Source organism: Crocuta crocuta, unplaced genomic scaffold (assembly GCF_008692635.1).
Source record: "Crocuta crocuta isolate KB4526 unplaced genomic scaffold, BGI_CrCroc_1.0 scaffold139, whole genome shotgun sequence".
NCBI lineage: Eukaryota > Metazoa > Chordata > Mammalia > Carnivora > Hyaenidae > Crocuta > Crocuta crocuta.
The window spans coordinates 9,160,399-9,187,721 of NW_027533258.1; the positions used below are offsets into that span (position 1 = coordinate 9,160,399).

At 48.9% G+C, this 27,323-nt stretch overlaps 1 protein-coding gene across 4 annotated transcripts in view; it reads left to right on the forward strand.

Moving 5' to 3' along the window:
* MYH10 (myosin heavy chain 10) overlaps nucleotides 1-27,323 on the forward strand; it is a 121,568-nt gene that overhangs the window by 765 nt on the left and 93,480 nt on the right. For all 4 annotated transcript variants that reach the window (XM_077746906.1, XM_077746907.1, XM_077746908.1 and 1 more), the window contains 2 exons: nucleotides 5,366-5,741; nucleotides 21,261-21,417. In XM_077746906.1, the coding sequence (XP_077603032.1) occupies nucleotides 5,397-5,741; nucleotides 21,261-21,417 (502 nt within the window). In that variant the 5' untranslated portion in view covers nucleotides 5,366-5,396. Of the gene's footprint in view, nucleotides 1-5,365; nucleotides 5,742-21,260; nucleotides 21,418-27,323 lie in introns of those variants that run through there.

A 27,323-nucleotide genomic window follows, 5' to 3' on the forward strand; every position in this document is an offset into this window, starting at 1 on the left:
GGCTGTTGTTTTCCCCAAATAATATAATATACTAAATTTAATACTTTGGCTTTGCTGAGATTTTTTTTTTAATGCTGGAACTGAAGATTCTTTGAGGCAGCTTTCATTATTCTCCATAGTATCTTACTCTGGAAAACTTTAATCTATTTATTGTTTTATTTCCTTCATGGGTTTGCCCTTACCAGTGTTGTCCCAGTCCCATGCTTTTGACGTTCAAGTATGCCCCCGTCTGCCTCGGATTCTGAAAAAGTGGCCATTTTATTTTATGCATCCCTTTACTTCGGCGCCTCAAATTCGGTTCCTCCCCGGCCTTATCTGGAGAAAGCATATGGTGTAACGGGGCGGTGTACCGCGCGAGCTTTTGCAGCAAAGCGATGTGACCCCAGAGGTTGGCTTTTTATTTGGGCTCCTTGGGGAAATCATCACAATGAAGACAGACGGAATGAAAGGCGAGCTGAAGGAAATTCTGAAGGGCACGCTGTGCGGGGAGGGGGAGACTGTGCTTCAGCATTTGGTGGACTTTCTCTGCGGCGAATGGGAAGCATTGAAATTCCTGGGGTTGCCTCCACACCCAGCGGAAGATGGTAGCGGAGAGGCACTGCGGGCTCTAGATAGCGGGTGCCCTTTTGCGTTTGGTTCGGGGGTGTGCTCTTTCGGTTCAGCGGCATTTTGGGTGCATTAATGGGGATCCCACGTGCCTGTGATGTGAAGTCACCCCAGTGGGGGTTGTTGACGAGGTGTGACAATCCTGCTTTAGTTGATCTGTTCTAGAGATGTTCTGTCACGGAGAATTTATCCATCATCGTTGTTTGGCCTGGCGTGCGTCAGATATTCACAAAATCGAGTCATTTTCCCATCTCTGTACCTACAGTGGGTGCTGGGAGGCAGTTGAGAAGCTTGCTGGGTGGTGTTCCCGCTGGAAGTGAAAAGTGGCCGTGGGAAGGGGGTGTGTGTGTGTCTAAACCCAATGAAGGGGATGAGGCTCTGGTTCTAGCGGGCTTGTTCGTCTATAGATCAGTGACTTAGCTATAATTAGGCAGTTATTTCAAATGACACCAAACACCTTCCGATTATCTTTCTGTCTGCTGCAAAGAGCTTCCTTTTGGTTCCCTTTTCTCCTAAATATAAGTGGGGTTTGGTGTTTTTTGTTTTTTTCCCAATTAAATGTAAAGCCTTTGCCAGATTGCGCTGGTGTGTTCATTGCTGAGCCTCCGTTCTTGAAACCGGGATCGATAGGATTTTTGTTTAGCGGAGAGGCTGCGTGGAGTGTACTTCACGCCCTTCAGAGCACGCCAGGTGGCCCGGTCACCTGGCGGGGACTCGGGGGGTAACCCCAGCTCTGCTGCTTGTGAGATCCGGGACCTTACGCTGGTTTTTGGCTTTCTCTCTACCTTAGGTTCCTCATCTGTAAAATGGAGATATTGGTAGTGCCCACCTCCCAGGGCTGTTGTGAGGCTGGAGAGTCAGTAAAGGTAGGCTGGGTAGAATAGTGCCTGGCCGTAATTCATGATAGAGAGAGCGGTGTTTGCTACTTTTAAAAATTGTGCTCTGCTCCCTGCCGTAAAGCAAGGCATTTGGGAGTGGTTCACCGGTAAATACCAATATTATCAAGATTGGGTACCAAATGTACGATGGAACGGAGTTAAAACGAACCGCAGCCCCCTCGCCGGCCGCCCCAACTCCGATCAGACTCAACAGCGTGGGTGCCTGCTTCCTGCTCAGCCCTCTGCTAGAGTGCAGGGGAGAGCGCGAAGAATGCCAGAAGAGAAGGATTAAGTTGCCACATTGACCTGAAAAGAACCTCTCAGAGGGTGGCATTTGGGTCAGCATTGGGAGGAATGGTAGATTTTGGGTTGTGGAGAAGGTGAAGCTCAGGATGAGGGTAGGGACCACGCGTATGATCCCTGGTCAGTATCCTGTGGCCCCAGGAGGCAGCTAAGCACTCACCATACAGCCAGGAACAGGAAATGGTCCGCTCAGTGTCCAATTAGTTGTAGAAAACTCTGGAAAAGTAGAAGTAATTTGTAATCTCACTATCCAGTGAAGACCCAGTGCAGATCTGTTCCTATTTATTCATTTGTTTTTTAATTTATTATGTTCCCTTTTAAAAAATGTGTATGTGTAAATTCCCCCCACAACGTCAGGAGCATTTTATAATTAGCATTTTTGTGATCTATTGTACCCCCCACCCCCTTACATGACAATCATTTCTTCACCTAGAAAAAATACTGATAAATTCAAAACGTACCACTTTGGGGCGGCGCCTGGGTGGCTCAGTCCAATAACCGTCCAGCTTTTGATTTTGGTTTAGGTCGTGATCTCACAGTTCATAAGTTCACACCTTAAGTTGGGCTCTGCACTGATAGCGAGGAGCCTCTTGGCATTCTCCATCTCTCCCTCTCTCTACCCCTCCCCTGCTTGCCCTCTTTATCTCAAATAAACTTAAAAAAAACACCCAACAAAATAAATTGTACTGAATCGACAAACTAATTTTTAAGTATATAATTTACTTTTTTAAAAAAAAAAAGGTCTGCTGCAGAAATGACCTGTTAAGCTATTCTAATTTATAGCCACCCGCTCAATTTAAGCATATAATTACATGCCCAACGTGAAATTACGGAAATTTGTGCCCGCACGCGCCCACTGGCACCGAGACAGCTCCCTTGGTGTCGTGTGGGGTATGCAGTTTATACCGATTAGTGATGAGAGTAACTTGTCACCGTGTTTTGTTATACTGGGATATTTTCCCTCTCAAAAGGCTGCCATTCGCAAAAGTGGGTGTGTGTCCTGCTGTCCGGGTCCAGATTTACCTGGATGGTTCCCAGGTCATTGCCATGCCTCTCTCCTTAGCAGGTTGCAGAGTAGAAGTTGGAAAGACAGAGAGCATGTTGCTGGTCTTAACAAAAGCCAGTCCCTAGAGGTGATGATGGGCTTTGGAAACTGTTCTTCACAGTGTACGTGGTCCCCGCGAATCGGTTCTGTGCCGTGTGGCCCGCCGGCGCGCGAATGCCAAAGAGGGCAAATACACAAGGCAAGTTATAAGACACGTTGGTGTTTTTATTTGGAGAAGTCTTACTTCATGTTACATCTTCTGTGATTTTGTTGTTGTGGTTTCCTCTCATTTCCCGATTTTTGTCTTACTCAAGGCCATACGTTTAACAACGTTAGCGTACACTATTTGAATCAGGTTAGGAATTGGTCTAGAACATTGGTGTTCAACCTTCATTTCTATCCCGGCATACCTGTTAACAACAATGGCTCACCATGGCAACCGGAGAACTAAGGCGTGATGGTTCTCAAAGCGAGGGAGGGGGGCGGGACCAGCGGCTACTGGGAGGTTGTGAGAAATGCAAATGACCAGGCGCCGCCCCAGACCCTCCGCGTTGGAGACCCTGGGATGGGACTCCGCACATGCTGGAGTTTGAGCCCCAGGTTCTATCTAGGACATGCATGTTTGTGATGCATGACATCAGGACAAATAATTTCAGAAGTGTACGTTTTTATTGCCATTTCCGTGATTTCACGGAGCCTGAAATTTGTGGACTCGAGGTTCAGAGCCTCTTAACAACTTTGGACTCCTTTTCTTTTAAGATTTTATTTTTAAGTAATCCCTACACCCAAAGTGGGGCTCAGACTCGCAACCCTGAGATCAAGAGTCGCACGCTCCACCGACTGAGCCCGCCAGGCACCCCTGGACTGCTCTACGATTAGCTTTGCAGCTTACTAAGGATCTCATCATTTTGCGGGGAGAGGAGGCGAAAACTGGAAAGATATGATAGAGAGCAAGAATGGTTACTCAGTTGGTTTCTTGGGTTGATTTGGACCAGGTCATGGAAACCAGACTTCTGAGATTTGTAATAACCTGGAATTTGGGGTAATAACAAAAGTATTTAATGACGGTATCAGATTCCAAAAAGATATTGTCAGGCAGAAGTGATGAGTCACATCGGAAAGGTGAGTGATGGCTGTAAAATCCTGTCATTTGATCCAGGAAGTCAGTGGCACCGTATAGGATGAGACACAGCCGAGAGGGGCGTGGGGAGCTGTGGCCGACGGCTCAGTGTGAACCCATGGCAGATGAGTGCTGAACCAACCAGGTCGGTCTTAAGAGACCTTAACGGTGAAAATCACGAATGTTCTAGACTAATTCCTAACCTGATTTAAAAGAACATGCTTTTCTCTTAAAAAACAAATTTTTTTTAACGTTTACTCACTTTTTTGAGAGAGAGAGACAGCGCGCAAGTAGGGGAGGGACAGGGAGAGAGGGAGACACAGAATCTGAAGCAGGCTCCAGGCTCTGAGTAGTCCGCACAGAGCCGGATGTGGAGCTCGAACCCACGAACCGTGAGATTGTGAGCTGAGCCGAAGTGGGATGCTTAACTGACCGGGCCACCCAGGCGCCCCTAGAATATGCTTTTCTCAGTGTGGCCTAAGTTAGGGGCTCTCTCTGTTCTGTGCCGGTCCGACCGTATTTGGAACACTGCATTGGCTCCTGGGCCGCACTGTCTACAGGGGCACATGTGAGCCCGTTTCGAGGCGAGCGAGGAGGGTGGTGATGTGGTCTGGACAAATGAGGAGCACTGACGAGGGTCGGAGCATCCGCAGGGTGCGAGTGAGGTCTGGGGAGGTACCGTCACGTCCTCGAGTGGCTGGGTCTTGAAGCCAAGTCGCGTTTGTCCTCTGTGGCCTCATTTGATCCCATTATGGCCACCCTGGGGGACAGAGTGCGGCTGTTAGTAAGGAAGAGCTCGAAGTCTCTTATCTGAAGGCAGAATGGGCAGCCCGTGTAGACCCGATGCTTTACTGTTTTTTTTTTAATATTTATTTTTGAGGGGCGCCTCGGTGGCTTAGTCGGTTAAGCGTCCGACTTTCGCTTAGGTCATGATCTCGCGGTTCGTGGGTTCGAGCCCCGCNTAGCCAACGGAGCCACGCAGGCACCCTTGATGGTTTCCTGTTTAGCAGCTGCCGTGACTGTGCATTTTGCAGCTCTGTCCCCATGGCCACCTCATTCAGGCACCACCTCCGGCACCTTTTCTTAGGAGTCTCCGCTTTCCGTGGCTTCATTCACCTTTGCCTTCTTGACCCCCTGTTTAATTCGTGGTGGGGGCGAGAGAGGAGAGGAGGCGGGGAAAAGTCCCACGGGAACGCTGCCTCCTCCCCCAGCTTGGTTTTAGTTCGTGGTCTCCCCTGAAATTTACTTTGGACGCCCGGGCAGCGTGGCCATGAAGAGGGTGACCCCAGCGCCTCGGTGAAGGTTTATGCTCTCTTTCCGCCAGAGGTTGAGCTGTAAGTGCCTCCCAGGAAGAGAACCTGTGAGGCGTCGAGTATTTGCAAACACCTAACCTTGTTCTCTTCTCCTCCCTAGAGGCGATTGCTCTTGGATCCTTCTGTTTACAATGGCCCAGAGAGCCGGACTCGAAGACCCAGAGCGGTACCTGTTTGTGGACAGGGCTGTCATCTACAACCCTGCCACTCAGGCGGACTGGACGGCCAAAAAGCTCGTGTGGATCCCGTCGGAACGCCACGGCTTCGAGGCCGCCAGTATCAAGGAAGAGCGGGGAGATGAGGTCATGGTGGAGCTGGCCGAGAACGGGAAGAAGGCGATGGTCAACAAGGACGATATCCAGAAGATGAACCCACCCAAGTTTTCCAAGGTGGAAGACATGGCGGAACTGACGTGCTTGAACGAAGCTTCCGTCTTACACAACCTCAAGGACCGCTACTACTCGGGACTTATCTACGTGAGTATTTCCGGCCGCGCCGTCGCCGGAGGGAGGTGGTGACACACGCGTTGTCGTGGGAGGTGGTGGCGGGATATTCACGTGGATCGCACCTACTGCGTTCGGAGCTACATGAGGACTTGCACTCCCCACGCTGTCTGTTTAACAGGACTGTTTGTGTTACACATAGAAAGGTCGCCTCTGGCTTACCCAAGTGTCCCCTTCCTTTGTATCTTAAGGTGTCATTTTATTTTATTATTTTTGATTTTTTTTTTAATGTTTCTTTATTTTTGAGAGAGAGCATGAGTCGGGGAGGGGCAGAGAGAGAGAGGGACAGAGGATCCAAAGAGGGCTCTGTGCTGACAGCAGCAAGCCTGATGCAGGGCTCGAACTCACGATCCACAAGGTCACAACCTGAGCCAGAGTTGGACTGCGGTGTTTAAGAGGAAGCCGTCCGGGGCGAGACTGAGGCCGGGGTTGTCCTGTGGTCAGCAGGTGACACGTATGTTGCAGGCACTGACAGTGTCACTAACCACGCGGGAAAAGTTAACTAAAAATACTAAGGGATAAGGGAGAGCGGAAAAACGCAAGCCAGATTCTTGAAAAGCTCTAGAAGGACAGAAAAAGGCTCAAGGGGATAGTAGACACAGGCAGTAGTGACTTAAAGAAGGCAATAGAGAGCTTTGATTTAGAACAAAACAAAGCAGAGGGAAAAGTTGGTTGATCTTGTAAAGGTCTGAGTTGGGAAGAGAACCATTGAATTTCTTTTTTTTAATGTTTATTTATCTTTAGGGGAGAGAGAGCGAGAGCACGGGGGAGGGGCAGAGAGAGAGACAGACGGAGCATCTGAAGCAGGCTCCGAGCTGTCAGCACAGAGCCCGACGCGGGGCTCAAACTCACGAACTGCGAGATTGTGACCTGAGCCGAAGTCGGACGCGTAACCGACGAAGACCCCCAGGTGCCCACGAGAGCGAGAGTTTAACGAGAGGCCTAGGGGCGTGCCACCCGGGCTCTTGTCACTCAGAACTAGTTTTCCCATAGAAATTCCTTTACTTAGTGACTATTTACTGAACACCTACTGTGTTCTAGATGCGGGGGAGTGTGTGGGGACAGGCCAGGTCCCTGCCTTTCTGACGCATCCTAGAAGGAAATGAAGCCTGACTGTGGGATAGAGTGAGTTGGAGAACGGCTTTCTGCAGCGGGGCCGCGAAGGGCTCTCCGAGAAGGTAGCGTAGAGCTGAAGCCTTGCCCACCGGAGGGAGCTGCCAGGGAAGGATCTGGGGAGTGAATGCTTCTCCCACGACCTTTGCCACAGGAGGTTCCGTCCAGCCTGAAGATCCCCCATTTCTGTGGTCTCTGTGAAGTCAGGCGCAAAGTGGGTGAGACGCACCAGGGCTGGGAAGGCGGCTGGAGACTGGGAGAGGTTTGGGGAAGAGAAGCCACCAGGAAGAGCATCACAGGAGAGCAGCGTCGAGGACCCGGCCCGGCTTGTGGTTTTGCCAAGGGCACAGGCCTGTCCCGCTCTGGGAAGGCAGGGGGCCCATGGCTGTCGTCCCCATTGCCCGCATGGTCCCTTCCCTTCCTCCCTGGTCCAGCGGGCTGAGGGGTCTGGGAGAATAAAGGAGAGAGGGAGTGAGGCGGGTCAGATGGCGAGCAGGGGCCAGTGGCGGGTGCTGCCCGGGGATGTGAGGAGCTGCTGTGCGGAAGGGAGCCAGGCGCCTTTCCTGCCAGCCTCTTCGCCTTGCTTCCCCGCCTCCGACCTCCTCGAAGCTTCCTGCGAGTAGGAGGGAGGAGGGACATTCAGAGGGGAAGGGGATCGTGGGCAAAAGAAGGAATCGGAGAAAGGACCCCTGAGATCCTCTGCAGTCATTCCCTGCCGTGATTCTGAGACTTCACGAGTGTCTTTTATCAAGTAAGTTTGTTTGATGGTTTTTTTCCCCCAGCTAAACTCAGGGACCACCCTGAGTGAGGGCCGAGTTTCTTTTCACAGCGCGGCCCCCTAGGTCTTTCCAGAAGGACAAGCTAAGTTCATCTTGAAGCATTAAGGTCCCAGCGGGGCTCCGAATTGGGGACGATCGTGTCTCTGGTTAGTGGCGTGGAAGGAGGGCTCCCAGCAGCGTCTGGAGTTGGAGCACTTGACCTTCAAGAATCCTAGTAAGAGGAAGAGGGGTGCCTGGGTGGCTCCGTCGGTCAAGCGTCCGACTTGAGCTCAGGCCACCATCTCCTGGTTCGGGAGTTTGAGCCCCACGTCACGGAGCCTGCTTGGGATTCTGTTATTTCCTTATATTTTCTTCAAATGTGCCCTCCCCGACCGCCCCACTTCTCAGGCCATTCATCTTCATCCTCTTTCTTAATAACTTCATCCAGAACCTGTAAAACCTCTCCTCTTCTACTGCTTTAGCTCACCTCACACGTTTTGATGCGTGCTATTTTTATTCATCAGCCCTAAATATTTTCTGTTTCCCGTTACGATTTCTTTTTTAACCTGTGAACCACCTAAGAGGCTACTTTAAAGATTTCTCAAGGCGGGGTCCTTAAGTTATCTTCTTATTACTGATTTTTCAACTAAGTGCGTTGAAAAGAATACAGTTCACATACCATCATTACTCGTATTTTCTGGAGACTTGCTGTGTGCAGCGTTCCGTCAGCTTTGATGGGCGTTGTCTGAGCCTGGAGAGGGCGTTAATTCTGTTACCGTTGGGTGTAGGGTTCCGTGTGTGGCCCTTGACCTAAGCTTTTTAATTCTTCCTAAACCTTCCTTACTGATTTTTGTCTCCTTGGTCTGTTAATTCCCGCGAAGTGTCTGAAAACCCCCCAGTGTGCTTTATCGACGGAGCGGACCTCCCTAGCCAATGTAGTGTGGTTTTTCCTACTTGTGAACTTGTACGTGAACGAATCTCACAGGAGATGGCCTTTGTGTCTGCTTTTTCACTCGGCACCACATTCTTCAGGTTCATCTGTATTGCTTTGCGCTGGTATAATTGAGAAGTTCTCGGAGCATGGCCTGTGGACCCTCAGGGTGTCCCTAAGACTCTTCCAGTGATCTGTGAGGTTACAGCTGCTCTCGTGATTATTTGAAGTCATCATTTGCCCCTTTCGCTGTCGATGTTGGTGTTGACGGTACAGAAGTAATGTGGAGGGTGAGGCAGTGACCGCAAACTGTACTAGCGGTTATTTTCATCCAGTTTCACTTGAGGCTGCCCTTGAGAAAGCAGGAGAAATCATGGATTTTATGGAATGTGGATTCCAGTGGAGTCCTTGGAATATACCATGTGAAGGGACAGCAGGCGCACATAACACTTCCGCCTTGAACCACAGGGAAAGGCAGGGGTGTAGTTCTCCGGGCTGCAAACTGAACTCGCTATTTTTTTTTTTAAGAGAGCACCATTTTTATCTGATAGAGTGACTGTGACTCCCAGATTAGCCGTGGATCCTCAACTGGGGTGTTTGGCAGACATGTTTCAGGATATGAGCGAAGGGGACCTGTCCCTTCCAGCACAGCAGCCGACTGTCTTTGTTGCCAGTGCTGAAGTCTGAGTTTTCACATGAAAATTCGGATCTGGGGAAACTTCCTGTTTACCACTGTGGGCGTGACGGCGTGGACAGCCCTTTCCGATGAGACAGAGAGCGATATTAATGACTGATTTATTTTAATGGCCTGTAGTGAAACGCATCGTCAGGGAGACCATTATAACTCCCCAAGCCATCGTTTTCCAAATGATGTGAACGTTGTTACAAAATCCCGAAGGGGTAGAAGAGTCGTCCAACAGGCAAAAGAAGCCGATGGCTTTCGGCCTAGGTAACAGTATGCAAGTTCATCGACGGGGATCCGCCTGCCACGTTGTGTCTGATCTTGAAGTTCTCACATGTTGAGTCTCGGGGAGCATCCAGGGGGAATATCCATGGTAACTGGGAAAGGCGGTTGAAGCCCGGCTCCCTTTCCCAAACTGGATCAATCTGTGTGAGGCTAATTTTCTTCACATGCTTCAGCCAAAACAACATAGCACCACAGACTGAACGCGAAAGCAGATTTGAAAATCTAGCCACTTTCTGCGCAGCCAGACAATCAGAGATTTGCAAAAATAGAAAGCAGCACCTTCTCGCTTTCGTTTCGGAAAACGAAAGGTTATTTTTGTAAGATGCGTTGTTTACATTAACAAGTATCGTTATTTTATAAAAACTTGGCCATGTATGTGTATATGAAATATACGGTTATATAAAATGAAAGGTCTCTGGGTCTTTAATCATTTCTAAGAGTGTAAAAGGGCCCTGAAATTAAAAGGTTGGGATATTTCATTCATCCTGCTCTAGCGTGATGCTCCACGGTAAGATTTCTGACCCAGCTTAGCCACTCAGCTACTTTTGGACATTGGTGTTTTCCAGTTTGCGGCCAGTACCTCGCGGTGTGTGAGAAGGGGTGGGAATCCCACGGGGCCGCGTACACAGATCTGTAACTCCTACATGCAGCGTTTCCAGATCAAACCTGATTTAGGCGGATTCCGGCAGGAGACAGAAGGGCCCCGGTCTGGGAAGGGAGCGTGACGGTGTATCTCGTAGGGTTGGCCTTGGCCCCTCGCGGAGCTGGACTCTGTGTGTGATGTGAGATGGGGACAGGACTCCGATTTTCTCCCGATGGCTGTCCAGTTGACCCAGCGCCTGTTTCCTCAGAAGTGCCACCTTGTCGCATATCAGGTCCTCCTAAACCAGCTCTGAACTATTCTGTTTCGGGGGGACTGCGTGCCCTTCTCCCGGCTAAGCTCACACAGGGTGTAGACCAGGTCTTGGCTCTGGTGTGGCAGGTGCTCTCATTTTTGTTATCCGTTAGGGCGGCTTTGGCTGTTCCATCCTGTGCATTTCAATATAATTTTAGAACCCGTCTGTCAGTTTTACACACACGCGCGCGCACACACACGCGCCCTGGCTGGAATTTTGTTTGGGATTTTGTTGATTCTGTAGATCAGCTGGGGAGAGACGTGAGATCTTCGCAATATGTGATGTTCTAGTTCATGGTTACATCCGTTTACTTAGTTCTTAATTTATCATGATCCATTTTATGGTGCTCCGTGGAGGCCAGGACAGCTCTTCATAGATTTATTTTTGGGTATTTAATTTTTTTGGATGCTGTTTAAATGGTGGTTTCAGCGTTTTCTGATGGATGCCATGATGTAGAAATACAGTTGTCACGTATTTTACGTATAAAATCTTACTAAGATTATTTATTGGTCATAACAGTTTAACCGACAATTCTTTTGTATTTTCTACATGTTTTTCCTACTTTTCTAAGGCTACTCCTTTTTTTTTAAGTTTACCTATTTATTTTGGGAAAGAGAGTGACCACAGGTGGGGAAAGGGCAGAGAGTGAGGGGGAGAGAGAACCCCAAGCAGGCTCCACGCCGCCAGCGCAGAGCCCGACGTGGGGCTCAGGCTCACGAGCCGTGAGATCATGGCCTGAGCTGAAACCAACAGGCAGACAATTAACTGACTGAGCTGCCCAGGCATCCTCTATGGATCTTTCTATTGGGTTTTCTATATGTCTGCAGATAGTGACGGTTTTATTTTTTCCTTTCCAATTCTTGCACATTTCTTTCACTTGCTTTCTCAGACCCTCTGTAAATGTTGGTTTAACAGTAGAGGCCAGAGGTGACTGTCATTCCTGACCTCAGAGAGGAGCGTCAGCATCTCACCTTTAAGATTAATGATGGTTGCAGGGCGCCTGGGGGCTCGGTTGGTTAAGTGGCCGACTTCAGCTCAGGTTATGATCTCACGGTTCGTGGGTTTGAGTCCCGCGTCGGGTTCTGTGCTGACAGCTCAGAGCCTGGAGCCTGTTTCAGATTCTGTGTCTCCCTCTCTTCTCTCTCTGCCCCTGCCCCACTTGTGCTCTGTCTCTCTCTCAGAATAAAAATAAAACATTAAAAAAAATTTTTTTAAATAAAAATAAATTAAAAAAAAAACAAAGAAAGATGGTTGCTTTGGGGCGCCTGGGTGGCCCTGTCAGGGGAGCACATGACTCGATCTCAGGGTTATGAGTTCAAGCCCCATGTTGGGTGTAGAGATGACTTAAAAAAAAAAAAAAACTTAAAAAGAATGATGGTGCTTCCATTTTGTTTTGTTTTTAATATTCTTTGTCAAATTAAGGGAACTCTCCTATTTCCAGTTCTTATCCTGAAGAGATGAATTTTTAAAATCCTGTTGGGAAGTCACTTTATCAGATGTTTTTTCCAGCATTGAGTGAAATGATAGTGTGATTTTTCTGGCTATTTTGTTACGGTGGTGAATTACACATATTTTTGAGTGTTAAACGAACCTGGCAAGGGCCAAGTATTCTTTTTACAGACTGGATTCTGCTTGCTAATATTTTGCTTAGGATTTTTGCTTCTATATTCATGAGTGAGGTTGGCTTAAAGTTTTCCTTGTCTTATAATAATATCCTTGTCCTATTTTGCTATCAAGGTTATGCTGGTTTTATAAAATAAATCAGAATACCTCACCTTTATGTGTTCTCAGATACTGCTCGGAGAGGATTTGTGTTATTTCTTTTTCAAATAACTATAGGAGTTTTTTGGTAGGCAAGTTCTTCTTTAATAGATGTAGAACTTTGCAGATCTCTGGTTTCTTGTGTTAGTTTTGATAATTGTGTTTTTCTAGACATTTCTCTGTTTCATCGAAATTTTCACATTTATTGGCATAAAGTTGTGCATCATACCGTCTTATTTTCTGTAGGATTTGTTAGTGATCTTCTCTTTAATTCCTGATCTGCTATCCTTTTTTTTTTTAAAAGAAGTGGGTGGCTCGGTCAGTTGAGCATCCAGCTCTTGATTTCGACTCAGGTCATGATCCTGGGGTCATGCGATCAAGCCCTGCGTGGGGCTCTGTGCTGATCATGGAGTTTGCTTAACATTTTCTCTCCCTGTTGGGATGAGCACTGGGTGTTGTATGTAAGTGACGAATCACTGGGTTCCACTCCTGAAACTAATACTACACTGTAGGTTAACTAACTTGAACTTAAATAAATAAATTATGCACTCTAAAAAAAAAAAAGAAAAAAGATTCTTTCCCTCTCCCTCTGCCCCTCTCCCCCCTTGCATGCCCCCCCAAAGTAAAAAATAATAAGAGGAGTCTCCCTAGAGGTGTAACTGATAAGCATTTAGCTTCATTCTGCAAGTGCCAGTATGTTGCATTTTCATTATCTTTAATGATAAAATTATTTTAAGTTTAAAATAATGAGGGTGGACCTTGCAAGTTATTTAGAAGTAGATTGATTAATTTCTAAACATCAGGGGATTTTCAGGGGCGCCTGGGTGGCTCAGTCGGTTAAATGCCTGACTTCAACTCAGGTCATGACCTCAGCGCTTGTGAGTTCGAACCCTGCGTCGGGCTCTGTGCTGACAGCTTGGAGCCTGGAGCCTCCTTAGGATTCTGTCTCCGTCTCTCTCTCTGCCCCTCCCCTGCTCACGCTCTGTCTCTCTCAAAAATAAATACACGTTAAAAAAAATTTCAAACATCAGGATTTTCAGGTTGATTTTGTTGTTTCTAATAATCCTCTCGGTCAGAGAACAACATACCCTGAATGATTTGAAGTCCTTTGAAGTTTGTTCATCTTGTTTTACGGTCCATCACGTGCTCGAGTTGGGTAAGAGGTCAGCGCGCTCTTGAAAAACACACGTGTTCGCCGCGATTGGATGCGGGGTCCCTCGTGTGCAGTGTATTTCCTTGTGGTGCTCCCTATCGGTCTCCACTAATCTGTTCCTCTTTTCGGTTCTGTCACTTTTGCTGTATATGGGTTGGAGCTATGTTATCATGTGTAGATAGACATAGGACTTTTAGACCTTTCTGGTGGATCCTCATGAAGTAGCCTTCTTTTTAATAGTAAATACTTTTCGGGACACCTGGGGGGCTCAGTTGGTTAAGCGGCTGACTTTGGCTCAGCTCATGATCTCTTGGTGCATGAGTTCGAGCCCGAGTGGGGCTCTGTGCTGACAGCTCGGAGCCTGGAGCTGCTTCTGATTCTGTGTCTCCCTTGTTCTCTGCCCCTCCCCCACTCATGCTCTGTCTTTATCTGCCTCAAAAATAAATAAACTATGAAAATTTTTTTTTTTAATTTAATGTTTATTTTTTGAGTGAGACAGAGCACAAGCGGGTGGGGGACGGAGAGAGGAGACAGAATCCGAAGCAGCTCCAGGCTCCGAGCTGTCAGCACAGAGCCCAGCGGGGCTCGAACTCACAAACTGCAAGATCATGACCTGAGCCGAAGTTAATGATGCGTAACCCACTGAACCACCCACACACCCCTCTGTCTGGATTTTAAACCCCACAGGTGCTGCCATCACTTCTTAATACAGTTGGGGTTCCTTCCGTTTTATCCATTTACTTTCTCTTGCTTTTCATTTTCCTTTCCAGCTCTTGGTTCTCATTCCCCTTTTAGAAAGTCTCACTTTGACAGCGTCTGTCTCAAAAAACTTTTAAATTTTTAAAAATTTTTTACATTTATTTATGAGAGAAAGAGCAAGATGGAGCATGAGCAGGGGAGGGGCAGAGAGAGGGAGACACAGAATCAGAAGCAGGATCCAGGCCCCTAGCCATCAGCACAGAGCCTGTTGCAGGGCTTGAACCCATGAACCGTGAGATCATGACCTGAGCCAAGGTCCGACGCTCCATCAGCTGAACCACCCAGGCGTCCCTCAATTTTTTTTAAGTAAGTTCCACACCCATCGTGGGGCTTGAACTTGCAACTCTGGGATCACCTACCGGGCCAGCCAGGTGCCCCTCCTCCATTTTTCATTCTTCTCTCCCCCCGGATTTAGAGTCCAGAGCTGGTGGTAAGTTTCCAGTGAAGACACCACTGCGCTTGCACCGTGTGCCGGCGAGAAGCCCGCCTGTAGTTTCGCTCGCGTACCTTTGGAGCTGATCTGTGGTTCTCTCCACTGGCTGTTCTAGAATTTTCTCTTCGTCTTTGGTTTCCAGCAGATTCACTCTGAGGTGCTGAGGTGAAATTGGCTTCTGTGTATCAGGAGTGGAGCTGGGAGCAGTTTTGTCTGTGCCTTGATGCCTTTGGTCGGTTTGGGAACGTTCTCAGCCATTGCCCCTCCCGAGGCCACTTCTGCCCTGGGACCCCTTCCTGCCTGCCAGGACTCGGCACTCAGGTGCGCCTTGAGCCCGTCCTTCCCACCGCGTCCCATGCAGCCTTCCCGTCCTTCCGTATTTTAACCCCCATCCCCCCCCACCCCCTGTGCTGCAGCTCAGATATTTGCTTCTGATAAAATGTGGAGGAACTAATTCTTTCTTCATCTGTATCTAAATTGCGTTTAAACACACCCAGTGAAATTGCTAATTTCAGTTACTTTGCATTGCACTTTTCATTTGGCTTTCCTTTTTATGATTTCTTTTTTTTTTTTTTCTAGGAGAGAGAGAGAGAGCGTGAGCAGGGGAGGGTCAGAGAGCGAGAGAGACGCAGACTCTGAAATAGGCTCCGGGCTCTGAGCTGGCAGTCAGCACAGAGCCTGATGCAGGGCTCGAACCCACGAACCGCGAGATCATGACATAAGCGAAAGTCGGTCGCTTAACCGACTAAGCCACCCAGGCGCCCTTCTTTATGATTTCTTTTTTTTTTTTTAATTTTTTTTAATGTTTTATTTATTTCTAGGAGAGAGAGAGAGAGAGAGACAGCGTGAGCAGGGGAGGGTCAGAGAGCGAGAGAGACGCAGACTCTGAAATAGGCTCCGGGCTCTGAGCTGGCAGTCAGCACAGAGCCTGATGCAGGGCTCGAACCCACGAACCGCGAGATCATGACCTGAGCGAAAGTAATTTGCTTAACCACTAAGCCACCCGGGCGCCCCTTATGATTTCTTAAAGGATTTTTATGTTTGTCTGTTTTTTTATGGTTTCTTTTCATGGCTTTTCTTTTAATGGTTCCCGATTCTCTGGCGGAATTCTCGATCATGTTTTTTATCACTGGAACACACCGTTGTCCAAGATAGTAATACAGGGCAATACAAACGGACTCATCCGGGATGCGGATATTATCTTGGGTTGTAGGCATTACGTGGCCTTGGTTGTACGGAAGAAGATGTGGAGGTAATGACATCGAGCTCTGTCTAGAGTCCTGCTCTGGGCGGGCAGGTCGGCGAACGGGACTGGCACGCTTAGCTCATCATGGTCGGGGGCTCAGGTGAAAGCCTGGGGTGTTTCCCTCCCCGCGCCCTGGGCAGGCAGGCTCCTAAGTTCTGTGCTCTGGACCTTGCGCGCTGCTCAGAGTTTCACTCTGCCCAGCCTTGTGCTCCTCAGCCACTGTTTTTGGGATTTGTGACTGTTACGTGCGTGAGCAGGACTTCAGAATTCCCTACATCAGGCGTTCAGTCACGTCCACACTGCCCTTAGGTCTCATGAACGTGTGTTACACTTGGTCTGCCTGCGTCAGGGTCTGGAGGCGGTCACTGTACGGTAAGTAGTTCTGTCCCCTCTGATCTGCACATCTTCCCTGTTTTATTTGAAGAAACAGAGTCCCTTGTCCTGTGGGGCCTCCCATGGTCTGGGTTTTGTCGATTGCACCGCGTCCAGTGGCCTGATCAGATGTGGGTTCAGGTCGTCTCCCGCTCTGTGCTGTTGAGATTGACCAGTGAGTCAGCAGGGAGCCCGGCGTTTTGTCCGGCAGACGCGACTGTCAGGGGTGTCCTGTGTGCCATTGACCGAAGGGCGTAGCAGCCAGCTTGTTCTCGATGCCTGTTCTTCTTACAGAACATTGGCCTTTCTTCCCCCAAGGAAGCAATAATGATTAATATTTTAGTGTTTTTACCCTGGTGCCTTTTATTACTGACCTCTGTTCTGTTGTTCTCTAAGAAGGAAGCGCTCTCAGAATAAATGTGCCCACTGGATCGCTTATTTCCTGATATCCACTCTGCTCTCTGTTTTCTCCACCCTGGAGTTTTGGGCTTTTACGTCAGAGGATTCCTTACAGCCATTCCTTAATTGCCTCCGCCACGTCTTCTTGTCTTGTGCGTTTCTGTTCCAGTTTGTAGAGTCCCCGTGACGTTACATCCGCGGCAGCTATAAATCTCTTTCCTCAAGTTTCCTTTTAGCTGATTTCATAGGCCGTTTCCACAGGCACATCCTCTCTCCGAAACCTCCGGATGATGATGCGTTCCTCCTCACGTCGGGGTTCGGTTTTGTTTCTTCACACACGCGTGCGAGGTTCTGGGGGCGCGGTGTTTGCAGAGGGTGTGGGTGGCCTGTCCTCCGGTGGTGGCCCGATGTCCTCTGCGAGCTGCGGGGGAGCGGCGTGCGTGTTTGGTGGCCTTTATGCGCAGGGCTGCTGAGGGCCGTGGAGCCCCCCTCCCGCCAGCTCCCCCCACCGCTCCCCTCCCATCGGAGCCCCGGCCTGTGCTGGGACTGGTGCAGTCAGCTCCGCTCCCCCTCCTCACCCCTTCCCCTTCGCTGTCTTCTCCCTGGGGCTTCGCCAGNCTCCCGCCAGCTCCCCCCACCGCTCCCCTCCCATCGGAGCCCCGGCCTGTGCTGGGACTGGTGCAGTCAGCTCCGCTCCCCCTCCTCACCCCTTCCCCTTCGCTGTCTTCTCCCTGGGGCTTCGCCAGATCCATCCTTTTACAGACACGCTCCTTCCCTTCCATCGCTCTTCTCCCCTGAACCTCTGATACCCGATTCTGTGCGGGCAGAATCTAAGCGGCCGAGTCTGCCGTTCTGAGCTCCCACCGCGCACATTCCGTGCTCAGCGAGACCGAGCTGCTCATCCCGCCTTGCGTATATCCCACCACCAAGTTTTATGCACTTCCTGTTTTATTTTTTCTTTAAGTCTGTTGATTTTGAGAGAGGGGAGTGAGAGCAAGTGGAGGGAGGAACAGGGAGGGGGGTGAGAGACAGAGAATCCCAAGCAGGCTCCTCACCGTCAGCACAGAGCCCGACGCGGGGCTCGATCTCTTGAACCGGGAGGCGCCCCGCTCCTCCTATTTTTTTTTTAATTTTTTTTTTAATGTTTTATTTATTTCTGAGAGAGAGAGAGACAGCGTGAGCAGGGGAGGGTCAGAGAGAGAGGGAGTCACAGACTCTGAAACAGGCTCCAGGCTCTGAGCTGGCAGTCAGCACAGAGCCCGACGCGGGGCTCGAACCCACGAACCGCGAGATCATGACCTAAGCGAAAGTCGGACGCTTAACCGACTAAGCCACCCAGGCGCCCCCCCGCTCCTCCTATTTCAATAGGAATTTCTTTATCCCTCCTTTTGCCCTGATACAGTTTTTTAGAGGACATCAGAGACCGTCGAGGTCAGAGTTTTGTGCCTCGCTCTCTGCAGTTTCTGACCGTGTGTGCTGCTCCAGACTTTCTGTCCTGCGTATAATCCTGTTCCTCTTTCTCCTCCTTTTTCCTCACTGTTCTCTTCTTCGCGCCTTATCTCGTGTCTTGTTTGTTGCTTCAGTTTATTGTCTTCGTCCCCAGAGGTGTGTGTTTATTGCAGGCGTGTCACGTCCTGTGTGTGTGTCCCGATGCCGAGGAAGGTGTGATCGGAGCTTCGGGCTTCTGACCACACGTTGCTCTCCTGCCGTGTGGCCCGGGGAAGATGACCGCGACACGGCGTCGCTTCCGTTATCGGTTCCTCGGGAGCTGATTTCCACCTCGTTCCGAGTTGGCACTTGAAGCACTTAAGTTGAGTAATATTTCCCCATAAGTGGTTTTTTTGTTCCCCCTCTGGCAAGCGCAGGGTGCTGGTGATCCTTTAACCTTGTTTTCAGATGACGTGCTCATATTTGTGGGACTGAGTCATTTTGTAACCCTCGTCCTCAGAAGAGTGTCCACCACACGGAGGCACGTACGTGGGAATTCCCTCTGGGTTACATGTCGCTGTTAGGGTCTGTCACCAGGCCATACCCGGTAGGGGACGTTCAGCCGAACTACCATCATTTAACTTTCTCGCATTTACTTGTGTTTGTTTTTCTGTTTTGTTTCGTTTTCTTTGTGGTCGGTCTGCAGTTTACCTCTGATAACAGTGAAGTGTAGAAAGCATAGCTTCATGATAGATTCGATCTAATTTTTGAACGCAAAAGTGGGGCATGTATAAAAGTTCATCGAGGGGCACTTGGCTGCCTCAGTCGGAAGAGGGTCCACGACGCTTGATCTCAGGGTCGTGAGTTCAAGCCCCAGGGTGGGTGTAGAGATTACTTAAATAACTATTTTTTTTAAAAAAACCATTGAGATGTATAGTTAGGATTTGTTAACCTGACTGTATACAAGTTAAACTCGGTAAAATGCTGAGCTGAGATCGCCTGTCTCGGGTTTTCTCGCCCTTAATAAAACCTCGGTTTCTCTGGTCTCCTGCTGCCTGTTTGTCGTGTGGTGGCAGAGGGGGTGGGCAGGAGGCTTGCCCGGGAGGGTGCCAGGGTGCGGGCACGGCTACCCGGACCCAGTCAGGCCTCTCTGGGACGTGAGCTGACAGTCTGAAGACCCGAGTGGCCAGCGACGGAGGGGACAGGCACCTGCTCTGGCCTCCAGCAGACAGGGGCGACGTCCCTCTGGCCAGCTCAGAAGTAAGGCCAACAGCCCCTCACCGTGAACTTGGGGGGGGCTTTCGCTTCTGCCCTCTCTCTGCCCACACCTGTGCCCGGGCCTCTGGTCTGACTTAGGAAAGCTGGGGGGGAGGGGACGGGCCTGAGACTCGGCTCTGACCTGACCACTTCCCTCCTCCTAGCAGGCTCCCCCCCTCCCCGCCCGTGGCTTAGCAGCGGTCACTGCTGTGTCGGATGGAGCCGCCTAGAGGGTGCCTTCTGGTGGCCGTGGCCAACCTTCCTGCCTTCACAGACACAGCTGTTGCTGAGAAGCCCCGTAGTGCCCCTGGGGAGCAGGCCACGCAACCGAACGCCGTCAGCCCCGGCCTTTTGGTGTCTTTTTGCCTGTGGACTCGGTCCCCAGATCACCTTAATTACCAGGCATGCAGGGCGCCTGGGGGCTCAGTTGGTTGAGCATCTGACTTAGCTCAGGTCACGATCTTATGGTTTGTGGGTTCAAGCCCCGCGTCGGGCTCTGTGCTGATACCTCGGAGCCTGGAGCCTGCTTCCGATTCTGTGTGTGTCTCTCTCTCTGCCCCTCCCCTGCTCATTCATGCTTGGTCTCTCTCTCTCTCTCTCTCTCAAAAATAAATAAATGTTAAAAAAATAAAATAAAATAAAAGGCCTGCATCACAGTGCCACGAACTTCCATTCCCAGATGCCTTGGCCCCTCGGAGGTCTGGGCCCTGGCAGCCCCACAACAGCTCTGTTCTTCCATGACCCCCATGGTCAGTTTTGTACGCTGTTTTAATGTTTTATTTAGTTTTGAGAGAGAGAGAGACCACATAATCAGAGGAGGCTCAGAGAGAGAGGGAGACACAGAATCTGAAGCAGGCTCCAGGCTCTGAGCTGTCAGCACAGAGCCCGACGCGGGGCTCGAACCCACGAGCTGTGAGATCATGACCTGAGCCGAAGTCGGACGCTTAACCGACTGAGCCACCCAGGCGCCCCTTATTTTTAAATTTTTGAGGCAAAGCATGTGACTCTTAATCTTGGGGTTGTAAGTTCAAGCCCCACACTGAGTGTAGAGATTACTTAAAAACAAAACTTTTAAAAAACAATTGAGGGGGCACCTGAGTGGCTCCGTCAGTTAAGCATCTGACTTTGGCACAGGTCATGAGGTCACAGTTCATGAGTTTGAGTCCCGCGTCGGACTCTGAGCCATGAGCACAGACCCTGCTTCAGATCCTCTGTCCCCCTGTGTCTCTGCCCCGCCCCTACTTGGGCTCGCTGTCTCTCTCAAAAATAAATAAAAACATTTTTAAAAATTAAAAAAATTGAGGACCCTTTTGCGTCCTTTTGTGTTTGTGTGGGTTATATTTGTCGGTACTTAATGTATTTGAAATTAAAGCAGAATTTAAAGATATAAATCAGTTCACTTAAAAATAATAAACCACTTAATTTATTTAAGTAAATTCATTTAAAATAAATGTACAACAAGGTAACGTAAATAAGTTCTCTTTCGTGAAACAAACGATGTTCTCTAAACGATGTTTAGAGAAGTTTTACGTTTTTGCAAATCTCCTAATAACGATGTTTTCAGGTAATTGTGGATACTCTTCCGTGATTCTACACCCAAACTTGACTCCTGGTCTTTCCTTAAAGATGAGTTGCAGTGTGGGATCTGCAACTACATTACTGACATTTTCATACCCTGCACGGTCGGGAGAGAATAACCATGAAAACACAAATAACGGACTGCTTGAACCTTACGGTGGTAGCCCTGTGAGGTCGGGGGGGTGGGGGGAGGCATATGTTACATCCATTTTACAGATGAAGGAACTGAGTCCGGTAGAGTGCCCCCTAATAACTGATCTCTGGGAGAACTTCCTGTGGCTTGGAATTGCCCGTCCTCGGCTGGATTTAGTTAGGGGGAGAGATGAATTACCCCAGGGATGAAGGCCCCTGTTCGGATTACTGTACGGTCTCTGGCTGTGGGATACATTCAGGGGTTTTTTTGTTTTGTTTTTTTAACACTGTATTTTGTTTTTCTTCTAGACCTATTCTGGACTCTTCTGTGTAGTCATAAATCCTTACAAGAATCTTCCAATCTACTCTGAGAACATCATTGAAATGTACAGAGGGAAGAAACGACATGAGATGCCCCCCCACATCTACGCCATCTCTGAATCTGCTTACAGATGCATGCTTCAAGGTAACGGGAGGGTTAGAGTCCTGGGTACCCGATTCCTCAAGTGTGAGTTAGCGTTTCTGCTTGTGTTTCAAAGGGCTTGAAGCTTAAAAAAATCTTAAAAAGAAAAGTAGCAAATGTTTATTGTAGAGGAATTATGAAATCTTCTTTTTTTAAATGTTTATTTTGAGAGGGGGAGGGGCAGAGAGAGAGGGAGAGACAGAATCCCAAGCAGGCTCTGTTAGTGCAGAGCCTGACGTGGGGCTGGGTCCCACAGACCGTGAGATCGTGACCTGAGCTGAAATCAAGAGTCAGGTGCTCAACCAGCTGAGCCACCCAGGCACCCGTTAAAGTTTGTTTTAAGTTTATTTATTCTGAGAGAGAGTGAGAGAGAAAGAGCCTGAACAGAGGAGGGGCAGAAAGAATCCCAAGCAGGCTCTGCGATGTCAGCAAGGAGCCTGACGCAGGGTTCCATCTCATGAACCGTGAGATCATGACCTGCGCCAAAATCAAGAGTCAGATGCTTTACTGACTGGGCCACCCAGGTGCCCCTGAATTAAGAGTTTTTAAGATGAGAATGGGCAGTGTGGCCATTTTCTAGAGGAAGCAGGTAAATATGACTGTGGCTTCATAATTCCTTCACGCTAATTTTTTCGTTAAAAAGCATCTAGTTTTTATATACATTTGCTCTCCACCACAAACCAGTGTAACCAGAGTGCTCCTGCACTGGCTTTTAGAACCCACAGGAAGAGCCATGAGAGGAATACTGGAAAAGATAGAGGTTTCATTGGGGAAGCCAATCCTTTTGGATTTAGGATGAAGTAGAAATTTGAGGAGTCATTCATTTGACTCATGACATTAGACACAGTGGTTTACGGAGGGACATTTTCCTGCCAACCAGAACGTAGCCGTTTTGAATGCATTTCCCACTATTGTGTGAGCTCTCCTGTAATAACGCTCCTTCTCTTTGCATCTTTTGCAAAATAAACCTGGTAAAAGTATGATAAAATCTATCGGTTCTTATAAAACGGTTCCATGATCGTCAGGAACCGGATGTCACCTGTCACCGCGTCGCAGGCCTTGGGGGCTGGGTCGGAAGGGTAGCGTGAAGGCTCCATAAAGCACAGCGCCCAGGCCCACTTTGCGTTGTGCTGGGACGCGTATGAACCAGGTCGCTGGAGGCAAACAGGAAGGGCAGGTGACTCTTCAGAATCCGTTTAGGCTGAGAAAAGATTAGGTTTAATATTAATTCTGAGGTTCAGAGCCAGGGCGTACTGCGAAAATGGCTACCACTGCGGGGACACTCGGGGGGTGGAGAAGGAAGAATGTAGCGTCTTTGCTTCTGGTTCCGTGTCTCTGAGAAGAAGAATCTTTAGATGCAGAAAAGCGTTTGTATAAATGAGCACACTTTGCCTTATTTGGGAGAAGAAACTGGAGCGAGGACACTCCTTCTCTAATTGAATCCGTATTTCTCCATCCAAACAAGTACGTCCTCACGGTTGAGATGGTCGGCCCTCTGATCTTTGAAGGATTGTCTGGACAAGGGGCTTTCCAGAAGGCAAGGACCGGCTCACGTGTGCAGTTCTAACTTTGAAATGAGGGCAGAAGCTTCAGACCAGAGCCTCACATACGTGCCTGGGAAGGTTCTAGACTCTGTTGTCAACAGTCTAAGAACAACACGCTGCGTTCCTTTCGCTTAGTGGGAAGGGAGAGAACCGTGGATGGTGTTGATGAGAATCAGGACCGCTACCCAGCATTCCAGAGTCTTCCGTGACGCCCTCGGGGCTGTTTGTGGCAGAGGGTGCATGTGGGTGCTGGTTACCAGCTGAGGCTGTCCAGGCTTGTCAGGGTGTGTGCACCCAAGGCCCGTCCCCTGGTGACATTTTTCTCAGGGTACTTAAAGATGCGGGATGCATGCCCGTGAAATTTGTAGATGACGTGAAACTTGCAGGGAAGAGAAATACATTTGATGGAAGGAAACAGGTTTTAAAATCATCTTTTTGTGTGTGTGTGTGTGTGTGTGTGTGTTTTTAATATTTTTATTTCTAGGAGAGAGAGAGACAGCGTGAGCAGGGGAGGGTCAGAGAGAGAGGGAGATACGGACTCTGAAATAGGCTCCAGGCTCTGAGCTGGCAGTCAGCACAGAGCCCGACGCGGGGCCCGAACCCACGAACCGCGGGATCATGACCTAAGTGAAAGTCGGACGCTCAACCGACTAAGCCACCCAGGCGCCCCTAAAATCATCTTGACAGATTGATTGGGAAAAAAAATTGAGTCAGCAAAACAGTTAGCGGTGATTAAGTGCTACTGTCCCACGACCTGGTTGCCAGACCGGCCCTCCGCGCACAGAACGAGGAAGATGTGGCTTTCCCAGCCTATCGCACTGTTACTCACGTCCTCGCTAGTGCTGGAGTGAACACTTACTAAAGATGCCCGTGTGCCAGGCCCTGGGCCAGACGTTCACGTGCACGGCGGGATCTACCGCAGCCGCCCAGCAAAGTCGCCAGACCTGTGGTCCTGCTTCACTGGGGCACAAAAATATTAAAAACTCCACCCAAGAAAATGTAGATCGTAAGAGGTTACGAACCAGGATTCGAAGCCAAGGCCCAGCGTGACACGCTCTTATCCGTAACAATGAAATTCTACGTGAAAGGCAGAAAGAATTAGTTGATAGTTTTGGTGACGTCATAATTGAAAGATAGAAAAACAAAAATAAAACAGCAAGCCCGTCGCACTCTGTGCTGTAGGCAGGGGCACACGCTGACGTGCCGCACACCTCCGTCGGGCTGGGCGTGCGCACACTTGGGTAGTCGAGTGATAGCTTACACTGCCTACCGGCGCTGGTCCGGGGGTGTTTCAGTTACCATCCTGAGCAAAACCGCCAACTGCCACGGGGCCTGTGAAGAGATCAGTAGCTAGAGAAGGGCTGGGGAGGGGAGGGATTCAGGGCACAGCGTCCCAGTGAACACAACTTGTCTCTTTAATGGAAAGAACCGGAGGCAAGCTCACCTTTTTTCCTAAGTTTGGATTCCAGGGGGACACGGCACCAATAAAATGCAGCGTGTGTCTGGAACATAGCAGTTGCTCAAGAAACACTGGTTGAATGAATGAATGATAGTAAAGTTCTTGGACGTAATAACCTTGACTGCGAAAAGCTCAACTTCCGTTCTTGTTAGATTTATATCTACGTGAAAGTGCTTCATGCCTTCTAGTGTTAAAGGGAAGTTGAAATTTAAAAATTTCCAAGCACACACCGTTGATATATAGAAGTATTTTTTAAAATCTACGTATAGGCCTTGTGTTTTACAACATTGCAGAACTCACTTCGTCTGGAAGGTAGTCCTGATAGATTCTTTGGGATTTTCTTAATTTTTTAAAAATGTTTTATTTATTTCTGAGAGAGAGAGACACAGTGTGAGCAGGGGAGGGTCAGAGAGAGAGGGAGACACAGAATCCGAAACAGGCTCCAGGCTCAGAGCTGTCAGCACAGAGCCCGACGCGGGGCTCGAACCCACGAACCACGAGATTGTGACCTGAGCTGAAGTTGGACGCTTAACTGGCTGAGCCACCCAGGCGCCCCTCTTTGGGATTTTCTGTGTAGATCAGCATGTGCTCTGCAAATAGAGACATCGCTGTGTCCTCCCTCACACCTTAGGCTTTCAAATTTTTTTTATTGCCTTGTGGTAATGCCCAGTAGGTATGGCGACAACAGACATCCTTGCCTTGTTCCTGGTCAAAGGGACGGGGGGGACACCTTTCACCTTTTCACCATTAGGGACGGTGTTCACTGTACACGTTTTTTTGTACATGCCGTTGATCAGGTTCGTGAAATTCTTTCGTGTTCCGAGTTTGCTTGGGGTTTTTTCCTTTTAATATGAATGGATGTTGAGTTTTGTCCAGTGTGTTTTCTACATCTATTCAGATGTTCTATAGTCCGTAGATATGGGGAGTTAGATCATTGGCCTTTGGGTGCTGAACTTGATCTTGCTTGGCCAAGATGAAGGTCACCTGCTTCTCGTGTGTACCCCTTTGTATATATCGCTGGATTGGATCTGCTCACGTTAAGAATTTTTGTGCCCTTGCAGATGACAGAGATTTGTATGTCATTTTCTCGTAACGTCTGTAGTTGTGTCAGAGTCCGGCTTGTCTCTGAGAATGGGTTGGGAGATGTTTCTTCCTCCTGAATTTTCTGAAAAGTTTGGTATGGTTTTTTTTCCCCTTGAATGTTTTGTGGAATTCACTAGCAAAATGTGTTTTCTTTGCAAGAAGACTTTTAAGCAACATTCAATTTTTTTTTAATCTTAGCTGTAACTGACATGTAACATTATATTAGTTCCACAAATTCAATTTCTTTTTTTTTTTTTNGCTTTTAAGCAACATTCAGTTTTTTTTTTAATCTTAGCTGTAACTGACATGTAACATTATATTAGTTCCACAAATTCAATTTCTTTAACAGATATGGGGCCAGTCAGGTTATTGGTTCTTCTGGAATGAGCTCTAGTGGTTTACGTCTTTCTAAAAAGTTGTCCCTTCCATCTGAGTTCTCACTCGGACTGTGTCTGGGATTCAGGGTGGCTATTCTCTGTCTCATGCTGGATGTTGGCAATTTGTGTCTTTTTCCTGATTGGTTTGGCTGGAAGTTTATCAGTTGTATGATTTTTTTCAAATAACCAGAATTTGGTTACATTGATATTTTTTTTCTTTTTCCTTTTCCCCACATCATTGATTTCTTTCTCATTTTCTTTCTTCCTTTTAATTTGAATTTGACTTGCTCTCTTTTAGTTTTTTAAAGTAGGAGCTGAGGTCATTGATTTGAAACCTCTCCCACTGTTGCGTTATGATTGAACTCGGTATGGATGCCCTGAGTACCTCCATACGTGATTCTTGGGATGTGCTTGGAAAGCACGGGGTTAGGAAAGGACTCGGTGGTCTTCCGGACGCTAGTTGCATTTTTGAAAGTGAAATTGTCTACCTTAAATACCGTTCAGGCTGTGGTTACATTGACTGGTTTTTAGGGATCAAGGTCATCGTACGTTGTTACAGGTCGTTAGTTGGCGGGATTAAGAGGAGTCAGGGAGGCAGAAGGGGGGATGGACACATCCCGTTTGGTGAGCATCTTACAGGTGATTCAGGCCCAGCCCTGAGTGCACGCACAGGGAAACCGAGGCGCAAAGCCAGCACATGGCCAGACAGACGAACACCGAGGACAGAGAAGTCTGGGCGGCAGAGCTGTCCCGGCTCCCTGGGCCGGGGGGTGAGAGGACAGGGAATGGAGCACGGAGCAGACTGGAACGGTAGGTGGTGGTTGTGATACGTATGTACAGATGCAGGAAGAGAGCCGTTCTGAATTAATTCGGAGGCAGTTGAGTGTTGGTTAATTTTTGTGCGTTTTGAACCGGTATGAACCGGTTTGGAAAAGCCATAAGACACCTGGTGTGGTGGAGCTCTATGGAGGTTGCTCAGACCTGGAGAATTTAGGGGTCCGAGGGTTCCTATTCACAGTGAATAAACACGGGCTTGTTAAACCCCAGCCCTGTGGGCGGAGAGCCCGGGAGGAGCCGGGAATCGGTGCCGCGTTCGTAGGTGCAGAGTCGTTCTCAGCAGAGCCGGGACCAGGGCACGACTGGACCTCCCAGGGCGGCGGCCAGCCATGACTCAGCTCAGTGAGCCTTGCGGCGCCGGGCAGTGATACACTCGTAGAACTCGGTTTATACACAGAGGATACGCGAGGGTTAGTTGATCTGAATAATAGTATGACATTTATTTCTGAGAAAAGCTACTTCTGCCCGGTGGGGTGGGGAGGGGGTGCCTGGGTGGCTTGTGGGTTAAACATCTGACTCTTGATCTTAGCTCAGGTCTTGATCTCAGGGTCTTGAGTTCAAGCCTCACGCTGGGCATGAAGCCTACTATAAAAAAAAAAAAAGCTGTCT